At 39.7% G+C, this 15,372-nt stretch overlaps 1 protein-coding gene across 4 annotated transcripts; it reads left to right on the top strand.

The window, feature by feature from the left end:
- The first annotated feature begins 1,055 nt into the window (after positions 1-1,055).
- Positions 1,056-14,676, top strand: LOC134745897 (interferon-inducible double-stranded RNA-dependent protein kinase activator A homolog). 4 transcript variants are annotated; one of them, XM_063680003.1, is made up of 8 exons: positions 1,056-1,184; positions 1,616-1,819; positions 2,299-2,452; positions 3,032-3,149; positions 3,470-3,603; positions 4,169-4,329; positions 10,416-10,547; positions 12,949-14,676. In XM_063680003.1, the coding sequence occupies exons 1-8, from the start codon at positions 1,182-1,184 to the stop codon at positions 13,195-13,197; spliced, it is 1,155 nt and encodes a 384-aa protein (XP_063536073.1). In that variant the 5' UTR covers positions 1,056-1,181; the 3' UTR covers positions 13,198-14,676. The 4 variants fall into 4 exon arrangements, with proteins under 4 accessions (XP_063536073.1, XP_063536072.1, XP_063536074.1 ...); XM_063680002.1 differs by having other exon boundaries at positions 1,106-1,271; XM_063680001.1 differs by lacking the exon at positions 1,056-1,184 and having other exon boundaries at positions 1,468-1,819.
- The last annotated feature ends 696 nt before the right edge of the window (positions 14,677-15,372 follow it).

The raw sequence follows: 15,372 nt of genomic DNA, 5'->3' as shown, positions 1-15,372 counted from the left end.
TCTTTAAAAGCTTACCCATCTACCGAAAACCTTGCACAATGGGGTTGGCAACTGTCAAAGGTTTGCAGAGATGGCGTTATCATAGCTTGCCCCTTTTTCTATGAGATTAGGCTTAAAGGGCTGGCATCCAGGGCAGCTAATTATTTCGACCGGCCAACCCCATTGTGAATACTTTTGTATGGACTGCCACTACGTTTTAGGACTGACGTTCATCTGACATGGCTATTTGTACGTTAGGGCCCTCCACACTCATGCGCGAATCACGGCGCGAAGCCGCGGACGCGAGTATGGAGTCTAGTTCGCTAATCAGCGAAATCGATTCCACACTCGCGTTCGCGCCGTGATTCGCGCACGAGTGTGGACGGGGCTATACGTTGACGTGCCCCTCCCCCACAAAAATCGGCAGACTGTTTTGTACAGAAAATGACAGACAAGGCGTCTCCAGTTACTAAATGCTCTAAGGTCAAAATATATATATCTCGCTCTAACTTATAGCTGTCCTTAAAGCCATAACACATTACCGCACCGTGACCGTGCGGTGCGGTAGTGTGATAAGACTTTTAACGCACGTACGTACCTCATGTGGTCGCAACCCTCAGCTCATCAACCAGTCAGCCGTGAGGACCCGAGGAAGAGGAAGACAGATGGTGCAACAAATAACATGGGATTTTAGATAATGGGGTTAGCAACTGTCAAAGGTAGGTTTCTTAGGTTTTACCTGTCTACAGTTTTGTTCTATGAGATTAAATTTGGCTTAAACAACAAGTATTTTGACACTTCGTAGAGGATTGACAGGTAAAACCTATGCTGGCAGTGGTGCCATCCGTAAAATACTTCTACCGGCTAACTCCATTGCCGGCCCGACTAGACTCTGACCATGACCATACTAACTATGCACAAACTTGGCAGTAAGAACGCATACCTATAAAACAGCTCCATACTTGACGTAGCACTTGGCATGAAAATTTGCGTAGTCCGCCACGTTTATCGTGACGTTTGTAGAGCTTATTATAGTCTGTGGTTGATTTGATTGATGTTTATCTTATCTACTTTGTCTTTGTCTATAATGTCTATGTATTTATAGATAATCTGTGCGCGGGGTCGGTGTTCGGTGTGCGCCTGTGCAGATCTCATCATCAGCGTTTGGCTGCTCGTTGAAGTTATTCGTTATTCCTTATTTTATGGTCAGTATTTACCGGCTTTCATTAGTTTATTAATATTAACGCCGTCCCATCATTTCTTCTTCTAATAGCACCAAGCATAATATGAAGGTACGCGATGTCATTTTAACCTATTTCTTTTATCTCCTCTTTTAAGTATACTTGCATCATTTACCATCATGTAATAATCATATTCATCTTAACATACATTTTAGCATTCATAAGCGAGGCAATTTTAATAATTTTAGGGTTATTAATATACCGGGTGTCCGCCGTCCGGCATGCCATTATGGAGCCATCTTGATCTACTGTAATGGCCGCCGTTCGTGTCACATGTGACAAACTTAATTTTGCCACGAAGTGATCGTATTTAGGGTGTTTCAGTGTTAGAAATTGACTAGTGAATGTTCGTATTAGTTGTGTGATCGGCGTTTGTAATGATTCGGTCGATGCAGATGGAGGGAGGCGTAGTTCACCCGCACCCGGGAGCGGTCGGCGTGGTGCACGGAGGAGTGCCGGGAGTCGTGCACGGGATGCCCGTGCATGGAGCGGGCCCGGACGGCGAGCACGCCCAGCACGGGCCGCGCCGCCGCTACAACAACCGCCCCAAACCGCCCAACAACTTGGAGAGACTTCCGTTAGATGAGGCTGCTAAGAGAGTAAGTACCTAGTGTACCTACCCTACCCTTTTATGATTATGTATCGTTTTGTACCAGTCATTGTACAAGTACCACTTCATCATCAAAATGCAGGCAGCCTTATATCATTAACATCTTTTGTTGAACCAGAACAGTAATAGACACAGACTTGTCATCTCAAATAATAGAATAAATGATAGGTTAAAAATTATTGTGCTGCTGATATGGTTAAATTACTGTACTCAACATGAAACTCCATAAATTATTTACTTCTCAACTAAAATTCAAACTAAGCATACTATTATGGTCAAATCAGTAGATATAATTAATGTCATTATCGGGTCTAACGTTATTTAATTTCATTATTTTACCTTTTTTTTCTGACCTTCTAGCTAGGTTGCACATGATGACATTAATTATGTGTACAAAACGCGAGAGTTTAAAGTGTTATAAATCAGTACATAGCAATCGGTTATTTATTATTTTATACTTTCCAATAGGAAATGGAATCTCTCCCAATGAAGACTCCGGTGTCGGTTCTCCAAGAGCTGTTGGCTCGCCGAGGAACCGTGCCTAAGTATGAACTGGTGCAGATTGAGGGCATGATCCATGAACCTACATTCCGTTATCGTGTGACTGTCGCTGATCTTGTTGGTGAGTAAATCATTCACAAGTCTTGACTATTTTCACCCAGAACATAAAAAATACTGATTTATACTCTATATTGCTAGTCAAAATTGGGCTTTTTGTAGATAATTCTTCAGATTTTTACCTTTATTGCCTAACAGGTACCTTCTGACATTTGAATGTTAACAATTAGTGATTCCGCATTCCTATGATAAAAAACTTGCAATACCTCAAATACTTCCTTCATAACAAAACAGCTGATCTTGACCACATAAACTGGCTAATAGGAAAATTCTCAAAAAATTGTATGATTGTCTTTGACTTAAAATAGTCCTCTAGTTTCAATATTTGACAATTTTGAAAAAACGAAAAAAATATGTTGAGAAATATGTGTCTTAGCGCCACTGGCACCATCCCACTAACCCGGAGTTAGCCGGTTAAACCTAGAGTTACCAAGGTTACCAGTACAATTTGACACTGGGTTAATGGTGTAACAGGATATCCCCGGGTTAGTGGGAATGGTACAAGTGGCGCTTAGAGCATTAAGCTCCTAAATGTAGAAAGTTTTTTTACTCTTTGTGCTATATCAATATTTTTTGTTAATAGCTATGGGCACTGGACGCTCCAAGAAGGAGGCCAAGCACTCTGCAGCCAAGGCTCTGCTCGACAAGCTGACAGGTGCTGCCCCGGCTGACCCGCCAGCTAATGGAACTGTGCCTGAGACGTAAGTAGTTCTAACTTTTCATAAAGGTGCCTCCATACTGCAGTTAATTTTTGTGAACTGCAAATAAAGTTACTGCATTGCTCTAAAAAAGTTAAATGCAGTATGGATGCACCTTAATACTTATTGTGTTGTCACATAGACTTATGCCTTCATATTTCAATGGTGGCTAACACATATGAGGTCCACTTCACATGTGATGAGTGGTCATTTCACCATTCTCACGATGATTTCCTACTTTTCGCACTTGTATCGTAATGTAGTATTAGTACTATTACCCAATTCTGTGACGTACAAGTACTGATTGGTTCTGTTTCTCACAGTACTGGTGCCGTGGTGTCGTCGTTTGAAGACAAGCTGATGGGCAACCCGGTGGGCTGGCTGCAGGAGCTCTGCATGTCTCGCTTCTGGCCGCCGCCTTCCTACCATGCTGAGAACGATGACAATGTCAATAGACGTGAGTGGCACTCAGATTTCGTTAAAATTAGTCTAGTCAAAGACCTATGCAACTCCGTATAAGATGAGTCTAAGGAAAAAACGTGCCTCAGAAATCAAGAAAAATTTATTCTCGGACAGATGGTGCCCTACCCCTTGAGCCTATTCTCTATCGGTGCGCCATCGTGAACCTTTTCTCAATGCACGAAGGATGATATTGGGCTGTAGCCGCGCGCGTCATATGACGTCTTTGGCTGTCTTAGAGCTCTTGCCAACTGACGTCCAGTTTTTGGAGTCTCAGTAATAGGGTCCCGTTTTTACTCTTTGGGTACGGAACCCTAAAATCGAGTTGTTTTAAATTTTTAATCCACTGATAATACATTTTTTAGCTCTCGTTTTCCTTAAATTATTATACCTCGTCTCGTATACATATATAGATATGATCAAGGAGTTGGGTGTTCATAAATAATGTTTCACACACACACATTCCGTGTTTATTCTGCAAGCCAATTTTTTTAAATTGGATCCACCAGCTTAAAGGTGGTAGACAGAAGTATTTCCACATATTAGTTTATTTGATGTTACAGGCCTCCCCCACGAGCGCCAGTTCACGATCATCTGCACGCTGCTGAAGCGGCGCGAGGTGGGCACCGGCAAGTCCAAGAAGCTCGCCAAGCGCCAGGCCGCCTACAAGATGTGGCAGGCGCTGCAGGACAACCCCCCGGAGTCCTTCCAGCCCGATGAGGAGGTAATCACACATTCAAGAACATACGGCTACCTGAAAACTGCACGGATTATGCCATTTGCCAAATTCCACAGGGTTCGAAAGGATAATTATCAATGATAGTTATCTTGATAAGTATCGTGATTTTTATGCCTGATAATTATCGATTTGATAATAACCTAAAATTTACGAAGATTCCAAGACGAGACTTTAAAATTTACTAAAGAATTCAAAGAATATAAATATATCAACATTCATACCTGGGATAATTATCCGATATTTATCGTATAATTATCAAAGACTATAATTATCTGGATAGTTTCGAACCCTGATTTTGCAGCTGGGTGTACATCTCAGTCGACATGCTTGGGCATTATGTGAATCAACTTTTTAGTGACTAGAGATGGGCCGAATATGGACTTTGCCTTTGGTTCAGATCGTACCGAACCGAATATTCGGTTATTTGAGCGACGCGACTCAAACATCGGAGCGTCGTTGTGAATCTGATGCAGTGTGCCATGAGCCTAAGTCTTACGTACAGTAACCTGTCCCTGTGCAAGTAGGTTCGGTTCTCCATACAAACGTAGTTCCGCTCTCATTTTAAAACGACTAGCTAGATTGCTCTGAAACTTTGTACTTACAATAGGATAAGGTATATCTATGTCTGTAATTAGTTTATGTAGCTTCAGATACCATAGTTAAAAAAAAAACCAGTGAATTTAAGTTTTTCATACAAAACTTGTTTTCGCTCTATTTCGTTTGTTTTATAAACTGGAGGTACATAAACTAATTTCAGACCTAGATATACCTCATGTCATTGTATGTGCAAAGTTTCATTACAATCCAACACGTAGTTTTAAAATGAGAGCGGAACTACGTTTGTATGGGAAGCTGCAATTCGGCCGAGCTTGCCGGGGACTCTTAATGCCGGTTGTACACACTCATCGAGACATGCCGAGAACGAGTGTGTACATACTGCTACCTTCTCGTCTCGCTCGTACTCGTCTCGTCTGGCGCCTCCGATTGGATCGAAGCGGTGCCGAGACTCGACGAGTATGAACAGTCCGAATAAAAATTACAGATGTTCTGAAAATAATAAAATGCTAAATATAAGTGCATTCCCGTTGCCAGGGGTGATTTTGGGATTATACTGAGCAACTTTTACTATGGGACCAACCCCGAAATCGCGAAAAAAAATTGGCTGTTTCATACATTTTGGCTGGTCCATTTTCTATGGGAGTATAATTTCTTTTTCGCGATTTCGTGGTTCGTCCCATAGTAAAAGTTTCGCAGTATAATCCCAAAACCAGGGAGGCAACGGGAACGCACTTATTTTTAGCCACCCTGTATATTAACTTTTAGAAGACCAACAATACTTAAAGCTCGACCTGCCGGCAACATTTATGTTATTGAGTAAACTTTACCTTATTTAGAGGAACGTGGCTGGGTGAGTAAAAGGTACCATTGACGGGTAGACTTAGGCTGATTTATTAAATCATAATCAAGTGTTTTATACATCTCTAATCTACGGCGGTACAGACATTATCTTAACCGAACCAGCGCGTGCTCAGTATGTCCTTAACAAGCTTAGTATGTCCTTAGTATCAAAAAGCTTTAAGTATTGTTGCTCAAAAAGGTTTGTGTTAATCCCAGTGTGACTAACATTACAAAAACTTTTTCCAAACTGATTAACAGCCATGGCCCATGATGCGAGTGGCTCCTTTGTTGTCGTTCTGCTGTAAGGGTTCGCACTTGGCCAGGTGATTTACTATCTTTCGGTTGGCGACAGACTAGCAAGGGGCCACTGTGGTCTGTTTTTATGCTCTGTAGGGCTAAGATGGTCGGTTTTTTATCATCTGTCATCATGCCTGTCACGTTCTAACCAGTAGCTAGCCATACACGTACGGATTTGCCCGTCGGATCTGCCTGAAAGATGTGTCTGGCGGACACATTCGTCAATGTGTGGCGAGAAATAGACACAGATTTGTCCGCCGGATGCCCGTCCGCTGCCCATCTGTGTCTATTTCTCGCCACACATTGACAGATGTGTCTGCCAGACACATCTTTCAGGCAGATCAGACGGGCAAATCCGTGCGTGTATGGCTAGCTAGTATGTAAGTGCGAAAGTGACGCACGACATGACAATTGATAAAGATGCGACCATGATATCGCCGCTGAATTCACTGGGGGACAAAATGTTCTGCGACTAGAGTTGTGCCGTTCCCGGGAGTCACAACTCTATCTGCGACTGGCAGGGAGGTAGAAGAATTGAAGTTGACATGTCTGTCAACATCGCCACAGTCCATAAAACAATACAGTTATTCGATGATGCCGTCTGTGGTGTACCGCGCGCACCCGAGCTGCATACATTCGCCATTGTTAGTAGCTCGGTACACGTCAAAGTCGTCGGTCCGCTGTATACTTTTTACACTGTGACATCGCATTACAGAGTACCTTTGACCATTAACAAAGATAGATATAACTCAGTAATAGATGGATACAGTCTAAGGAAAAAACGTGCCTCGAAAATCACGAAAATTTGATTCTCGATCAGATGGCGCCACTAGTTTTGGCCTACTCTCGTATAGAGGGCGCTGACGGTTTCGTTTGTTATTTATAATTTTAACGCTTATCAGTGAAAGAACATGGGTCAAAATCATATAAAAATAATTAATGCAAATAAAAAAAATCATGTATCTATACAAATCTTAATATTTAGTTTTAAAGTATGTCGATAGATGGCAGTGAATTTACTGTGGTTACAAAATTTACTATGACAGTACCGCTCTATCTTATTATATCCTCTTTGCCATTAAGGATCTACTCAAATTATATTATAGGTGCTTTGTAACTTAAAATCATTTTCTTAAAATTACAATGTATTTTAGGACTAGAATCTTCTTTCAGTCACATTCCAAAATACTTGAGATTCAGTCAATAGTATTTTCAATGTGTAGTGATAGTTTTAATTGACATCACAACAAATGCCGTCGATTTAAACACTACATCCTACGTCCGTCCTATATTACTAGTATTATAAAAAAGTTTTAAACAATATGTTTAGTTTTAAATATAGTATCAACACAATAAAATTCCGCCATTTGTACATTTTAGGGTTCCGTACCTAAAGGGTAAAAACCAGGCTGTATCTCATGAACCGTGATAGCTACACAGTTAAAACTTTCACAGATGATGTATTTCTGTTGCCGCAATTAATACTAAAAACATACATACATACATATAATCACGCCTATTTCCCGGAGGGGTAGGCAGAGACCACGGATTTCCACTTGCTACGATCCTGACATACCTCTTTCGCTTCCTTCACTTTCATAACATTCCTCATACACGCTCGCCGGTTTAGGGTGCTCTTGACCTGGCCTTTCTTCAGGATTTCCCCGATCTGATCAGAGAAAGTCCGCCGAGGTCTGCCCCTTCCAACTCCCGTTTCTACCTCTCCCTTATACACTCTCTTTGTTAGCCTTCTTTCACTCATTCTTTCCACGTGTCCAAACCATCTCAACATACCTTTGGGGCATTTCACGTCAAGCGGGCAGCAAAAAAATTGTCAGGTTCTGGATTTTGTTCATAGTTGGATTAATTGGACCTATATGTGAATTAAAAAATTTGGCATCATTACTTTTTTAATATATTGCTTCGTTAACAATTTATACGCATTTGAAAAAACTACAAAATTTGAGGAACGGATTTTTTAAAAATTATTATTGCAATTCTTTCAGTGGATTTAATTATAACTAAATAGTGATTATTTGAGAATATTAGTTGATTTCTTTGAAAATTTATAAAAAAAGTTTTTTTTATCTTTTTTTCATATAACAAACCGGAAGTTAGTATTAAATATCTTTTTTTTTTCCAACTTCGCATTTTTTTATATTTTTTATTTTTACACAATAATGTAGCTTATGGTGTACTAATGTCCTATAAAAAAATTTATAATGGCATCTCGATTGGTTTTGAAGATTCATGAAGTAATTCGAAAGTACTGCGCGACGCTCCGTACTGAGAGGTAGTTCTATGTGGCAGTCTTTAATGGCCAATTACGGGTTTTTTTACTTTTGCGTAACGGAATTAAAGCAATAAACAATATTTCATCGGTTAAGATGTAGAAAAGCTAATGATGTATTATTCAATCGTGCCTTGTAGCGCTATCACTGATCAACCATATCTTGGAACTGAAAACAAAACGTTTATGTTTTAACAAAACGCTAGAGGTAACTTAATAACTATAGCTAGGTTTAGGCGGGGTATGTCACATGCTTAAGAGGTCACTTTCGAGTTAGGTCACGTTCTGAGGACGTCACTTTCTGTACGTCACATTCTGAGTTCGTCACATTCTGAGTACGTCACTTTCTGAGAACACCACTTTCTGAGGCCCTCGCTTTCTGAGTTCGTCACTTTCTGAGTACGTCACTTTTATAGCAAAGTAATATTTAAGCGTATACCTGCATTAACAATGGATACCAGCAATCATATTAGCTGTACGGCATAAAAACGGCCGTATTCCGTACAGCTGTTATGGTTGCTGGTATCCATTGTTCATGCAGGTATACGCTTTAATCTTACTAGGCTATAAAAGTGACGTACTCAGAAAGCGAGGGCTTCAGAAAGTGGCGTTCACAGAAAGTGACGTCCTCAGAAAGTGCCGTTCTCAGAAAGTAACGTACTCAGAATGTGACGAGCTCGGAATGCGACAAACTCAGAATGTGACGTACAGAAAGTGACGTCCTCAGAACGTGACCTAACTCGAAAGTGACCTCTTAAGCATGTGACATACCCCGCCTAAACCTAGCTATAGTTATTAAGTTACCTCTAGCGTTTTGTTAAAACATAAACGTTTTGTTTTCAGTTCCAAGATATGGTTGATCAGTGATAGCGCTACAAGGCACGATTGAATAATACATCATTAGCTTTTCTACATCTTAACCGATGAAATATTGTTTATTGCTTTAATTCCGTTACGCAAAAGTAAAAAAACCCGTAATTGGCCATTAAAGACTGCCACATAGAACTACCTCTCAGTACGGAGCGTCGCGCAGTACTTTCGAATTACTTCATGAATCTTCAAAACCAATCGAGATGCCATTATAAATTTTTTTATAGGACATTAGTACACCATAAGCTACATTATTGTGTAAAAATAAAAAATATAAAAAAATGCGAAGTTGGAAAAAAAAAGATATTTAATACTAACTTCCGGTTTGTTATATGAAAAAAAGATAAAAAAAACTTTTTTTATAAATTTTCAAAGAAATCAACTAATATTCTCAAATAATCACTATTTAGTTATAATTAAATCCACTGAAAGAATTGCAATAATAATTTTTAAAAAATCCGTTCCTCAAATTTTGTAGTTTTTTCAAATGCGTATAAATTTTTAACGAAGCAATATATTAAAAAAGTAATGATGCCAAATTTTTTAATTCACATATAGGTCCAATTAATCCAACTATGAACAAAATCCAGAACCTGACAATTTTTTTGCTGCCCGCTTGACGTGAAATGCCCCCTTTCTCAATTTTTGTCACTACATCTTCGCTCAGTCCACACTTTTCCCTTATCACACTGTTCCTAATTCTATCTTGTAATCTCACACCACACACACTTCTCAACGCTCTCATTTCCACTGCATTCACTTGGCTCTGATGCCTCTTCTGCCATACCCAACTTTCGCTACCATACATAAGTGTAGGCACCAGCACCCCTCTATGCACAGCCAACCGTGCCTTTTGCGACACCTTCTGGCTGCTCATAAAAGCGTTAAGTGCCCCATTAAATACTAAAAACAGAATAAAATAAATATTTAAGTGGGACTCCCATACAAAAAAACGTGGTTTTTTTTGCCGTTTTTTGCGTAATGCTACGAGAAACCCTAGCGCGCGAGTCAGACTCGCACTTGTCCGGTTTTTTCTACCCAACGATATTGTTATTACATATTTGTTTGTGCAATAATGTTTAAATAAAAATCCCAATATATTGCGTTAAACATTGCCAGAAAAACAGTCTAGCAATCATTGTAAATTCGCTACCGATCGTCGCATTACATTTTGTACCCCCGTGAATTCGCAGCTCATAATCGTGTTATGTTTTAGGGAGTGGCGGCCCGCTACGCCGACCTGAAAGACAGTAAAATCTCCACTCTGACTACCAGTCACAGCCACAAGGTGTCACAGTTTCACAAGCATCTCAAACAGTCTGTCGGCCCCAACCTGGCCAAGTTGCAGGTATGCAAGATTTTTCATTATTATGCATGGGATATGGTTCTTGTTTATGTGATAAATGATAAGTAAGTTATTGCAATCGACTTCCTGTATTCGAACGAAACTCGTCTCTAATACCCCGGCCACATACTCGACGAGTGTTGTGGGAAATAGTGAGGGGATCATTCAGAGCAGCTCCAAGTTTGCTTCTTTTACTTGATTAAAATTTGCTGACAGAACAGTCTTTAATTGTTATGTACCCTTTTCTACAATGACATTTTATGTGTTGTCTGATTATGGCATTTTTTTAATAGTGTCGTAAAACTTATCTATTTCAGCTTAAATTTCTGTTATTGTACATTAAATCATTTTTCTCAAACATGCTATGTAATATTGATATTACGTTCTTTATATTAGGCTGGGAAGTATCACGACTCCGGCGCGCCTAGACGAGGGGCCTGTAATGAAATTTCATACAAAGTTGCAGGCCTAGGCCGGGAAGTGGCTCTTTTTTAATTTCCATTTCACATATATTTGTGACACAGCATCATGGCATTCAGCCAAAAAAAAAACTATAACCAATATTTGCTTATGGTTCGGAATGACATTCTGCCAATACCATTTAAAAAAAAACAATAAACGATAATTAATATATTTTGCAGTTTTATTTGTATCGAATTTACAAAAATATATAAATAAAACATTATTAACAAATTCCAATAATATTGAATTGCAAATTTACCTACAAATACAGATTTAAAATATAGTTGGTCAAACCAGTTTGTCAGTAAAAAAGAACAAAAAAACTATACTCATCCTTTTCTTTTGGGTGCTAGTACCAGTGTAAGACAAAGATAGTATGATTATCTCTGTCTATGTTTGAAATGAGACAGTCCTTTGATAAACTATATTTCATTTAAATATTAGCGGTAAAAATGTCTACTCAAACACGCGTTGGTGTTTTTTTAATCGTTTTGGAAGTAAAGTTGAACATTTTTCATTGTGTATCTGTAATTCTATTTTTTTGGATTTATTGTGCGTTGTTTATTGTATAATATGAGTTCCGACGAAAATATTAAATGAATACCTGTTAATTATACTCCATGTTTAAGGCAACGATGTATGTGAAGCATAATATCAACATAAAAAACGATGTAATCTTAGTTATGTGGCTACTAACACTACAGTCAGAAGGATGCAAGGCGCAAAATCAAAGATACATAAATATACCTTTGAACATTTGTGTAATAAATTGATTAACTACATGTGTAAAATATACGACACGTGTGATAAAGATAGGTACAGGTGGTAGTTATATTTTGTGCCTAGTTTACTTTTAGTTTCTTTAGAATTAAAACTTTGATTTCGTGGAGATTTCTTTATTTATTTCATTGCATGTTTGAGAAAAGCACTATACATACATCGGCGTGAAAAGGGGTTGTCGGCCTCATAACTATCCGGCCTCACTACGTTCGGCCGTATATATGCATTCGGCCGGCAACCCCTTACTTCCCGGCCTCTGTAGTAATGTACTATTACGGTTTACTTACTTGTTTTAGTCACTCGCGCGACATGTTTCGGAGAGCTTAGGTCTCCTTTCTCTAGCACTAAAATGATTTAATGTTAGTATGTCTCACAACAGTTTAAATTCTGTTATTGTGGTTTTTTTTTAGTATGGTTTTTAAAGGGATGTGTATGCATTCTTACTGCTAAGTTAGCGTGGTCAGAGTTTACTTTTACGTAGTTTGTATCTTAGTAGGGGCCAGATTTTGGGTAAAATGAATAACTGAGACAATATAATAAAACTATAGTTTATTATCGAACATTAGGAAGCCGGTTGATAAAACGAATACTCAAGTGTGCATGTATAACATTCGTCGTTTAACCACCGCGTAGTTAGCAATCGCTCAGCTCTAAACGTCTATAGCCGGGTCCACACGGAGCGAGCATACGCGCGAGGCAATTTCCTCGCGCACAAAACGGTCAGTCTAGACGTGCCTCGGCCGAGGCGGCGCGCGCGAGGTACATCTATAAATGTCGATACAACACACACAACACACTGGCCGTTTTGTGCGCGAGGAAATCGCCTCGCGCGTATGCTCGCTACGTGTGGACCCGGCTTATCGAGTAAAATCTATCTTCATCATCATCATCTTCCTCGCGTTGTCCCGGCATTTTTGCCACGGCTAATGGGAGCCTGGGGTCCGCTTGGCAACTAATCCCAAGAATTGGCGTAGGCACTAGTTTTTACGAAAGCGACTGCCATCTGACCTTCCAACCCGGAGGGGAAACTAGGCCTTATTGGGATTAATCCGGTTTCCTCACGATGTTTTCCTTCACCGAAAAGCGACTGGTAAATATCAAATGATAGTGAGTAAAATGATGATGAGTAAAATCTATCTTCAAAGTACTGTAATCTTTTCAGGTGACTCCGTTGAACAACAAGGACTTCAACTTCGTGCAGTTCCTGCAGGAGATCGCGTCGGAGCAGTCGTTCGAGGTGACGTACGTGGACATCGAGGAGAAGTCGATGACGGGCCGCAGCCAGTGCCTGGTGCAGCTGTCCACGCTGCCGGTGGCCGTGTGCTACGGCAGCGGGCTCAGCAGCAAGGACGCGCAGGCCTCCGCCGCGCAGAACGCGCTCGAGTACCTCAAGATCATGACCAAGAAGTGAATGTCCGCACCGAGCGACACCGGCGTCGGGGGGAAGTCACTCTCCCGATCAACTGTCGCCTGCGCGCAAACCTCCCCGGGCCGATGTCGCTAGGTTTGAGTCGACGCTCCGTCACCACTTCCCAGTTGATTATGGCGCGCCGTGCCGGTAGCGCTTCGGGCTATGCTTTATAACTGGCACGTTTGCAGTATCTTACTTGTGATTTTTATTTGTTAGCGTTCGACTCCTATGTTTGTTTTGAATATATTATTTCGGCGAGTGACCTCTCGCTTGTACCGCTACTGCCAACGTGCGAGGGTAAATCGCATAGCCCGTAAACGTAATGAAACAAAGTATGGAGTGGTCATATAATATAATACAAGCTATACTTTGCATAGAATTAGTGTAATTTTCCCAGCGTGGAAATTACTTTAAAAAAATAAAAAAAATACAAAAAAAAATTAAAAATAAGTATAAAATGTAAAAAAAAAAGTGTGGACTATAATATTTCCAGTTTAATATTCAGCATTATTCTAGGCATGTTTTTGAATTCATATCTAAAACGATCGTTATTGTCAATGAAAAAAAAACTAAATTTTAGCTTTTAATGTACCTATATTATAGTAATCATGGCGAAGCCAATATTTTTTCCTTAACAGATTCTTCTAGTTACGTTTAGTCTGGTGTGTTTTGACATCGACATGCTGAGCATTAAACGGAAAATGAATTCTCAGCAATAATGTAATGTAATGTAATGTCTTGTTGACGAACCGGCCGACCTTTGCTTTGTAACAAGCTCCCAGATGTGGTCCTTTACTTGAACTGAACTAGAACTTCTTACAAAGTGCAAGGGTTGGATTCTGCAGATGACTCGAGTGGTGGCAGGATCGTGAATATTTTAGTTATATTTTAAACCGGTCACTGAGGTTTTCATTTGAACACATGATGGAAAACTTTGCAGGGAAGCTGAGAACTTTGTGTCAGAGTGAATATATCACTGGTATTAGCGGTTGCGGAGTTAGGATCCCTTGCCTGTGAAAATGGGCATTATTTTAATGCAAAGTATAGAGGTTGTAACATTAGTACCTGTTCAGCATCGTCGTTCGTGCTCGGACGAGTCTCGGCACATACGAGGGTTCTGCGCACCGAGTTTCTTTTAAATTGAATGGTGTGTCCACCTGCCCTAATATACCGTCGCACTGTTCAAGTTGGAAAAAACTTATCAGAGTAAAGGATTGGAGTTCTGTTCAACCAAGACCGACTAAATATTATACTCCCAGAAGGGCGTAATTGTTTATTTTTGTGTTTAGTGAGTCTTGGTTTTACTTCTTGTGATTAATCTCAAGGATAACCTATTGTAGAATAATGTCACTATTGTGAACACTTTAAATACATATTTGCATAGATGTACGTTTTGTTTATTTTAATGCCGTAAGATATAATTTTGTCAATGCACTGTTTGCTCTAATTACAATAAAATTTTGATGTTGCTTAACTATATTTTCTTTTTTATTTACAATCTGCCTTATGACAATCCCGGATATCATGTTTTTGATTTTTAATTATTTGTAGAGTTAAACCAAGACAAGTCTGTAACGATTTTGATAGCACACGCAGTGCAAGTGTTATTTTAAACGTCAAACTTCTATTAAAGTATGACGTTTAAATAACACTTGCACTGCATATGCTATCAAAATCGTTGCAGACTTGGTCTAACTCTAACATACCTAAAGTGTCAAAGCCATTTCCGTCAGTAGAAAAAAGCGGCAAATGGGGTTGGCAACTGTCAAAGGTTTGCAGAGATGGCGCCATCATAGCTTGCCCCTTTTTCTATGAGATTTGGCTTAAACGGCTGGCATCCAGGGCATTAAAAAAACAAAAATTTGACAATTCTAGGGATTGACAGGGCAAGCTATGCTGGCGCCATCTGCTAAACACTTCGACCGGCCAACCCCATTGAATTGATTGTTTTTACTAATAACTTTTTAGGGTTCCGTACCCAAAGGGAAAAAACGGGACCCTATTACATACTAAGACTTCGCTGTCTGTCTGTCCGTCTGTCACCAGGCTGTATCTCATGAATCGTGATAGCTAGACGGTTAAAATTTTCACAGATGATGTATTTCTGTTGCCGCTATAACAAAAAAAAAAAACTAGAAACAAAATAAAATAAATATTTAAGGGGGCTCCCAATGC

Source organism: Cydia strobilella, chromosome 12, assembly GCF_947568885.1.
Source record: "Cydia strobilella chromosome 12, ilCydStro3.1, whole genome shotgun sequence".
Classification (NCBI taxonomy): domain Eukaryota; kingdom Metazoa; phylum Arthropoda; class Insecta; order Lepidoptera; family Tortricidae; genus Cydia; species Cydia strobilella.
The sequence above is the reverse complement of the archived record's forward strand: the minus strand, read 5'-3'. Positions and strand labels throughout refer to the sequence as shown.

Excerpts from the sequence above, each read along its gene's own strand:
- LOC134745897 (XM_063680001.1), top strand. The coding sequence starts at position 1,598 with ATGATTCGGTCGATGCAGATGGAGGGAGGCGTAGTTCACCCGCACCCG. Across the intron at positions 4,330-10,415 it reads CCTTCCAGCCCGATGAGGAG|GGAGTGGCGGCCCGCTACGC; the intron begins GTAATCACACAT and ends GTTATGTTTTAG. Across the intron at positions 10,548-12,948 it reads CCAACCTGGCCAAGTTGCAG|GTGACTCCGTTGAACAACAA; the intron begins GTATGCAAGATT and ends TAATCTTTTCAG.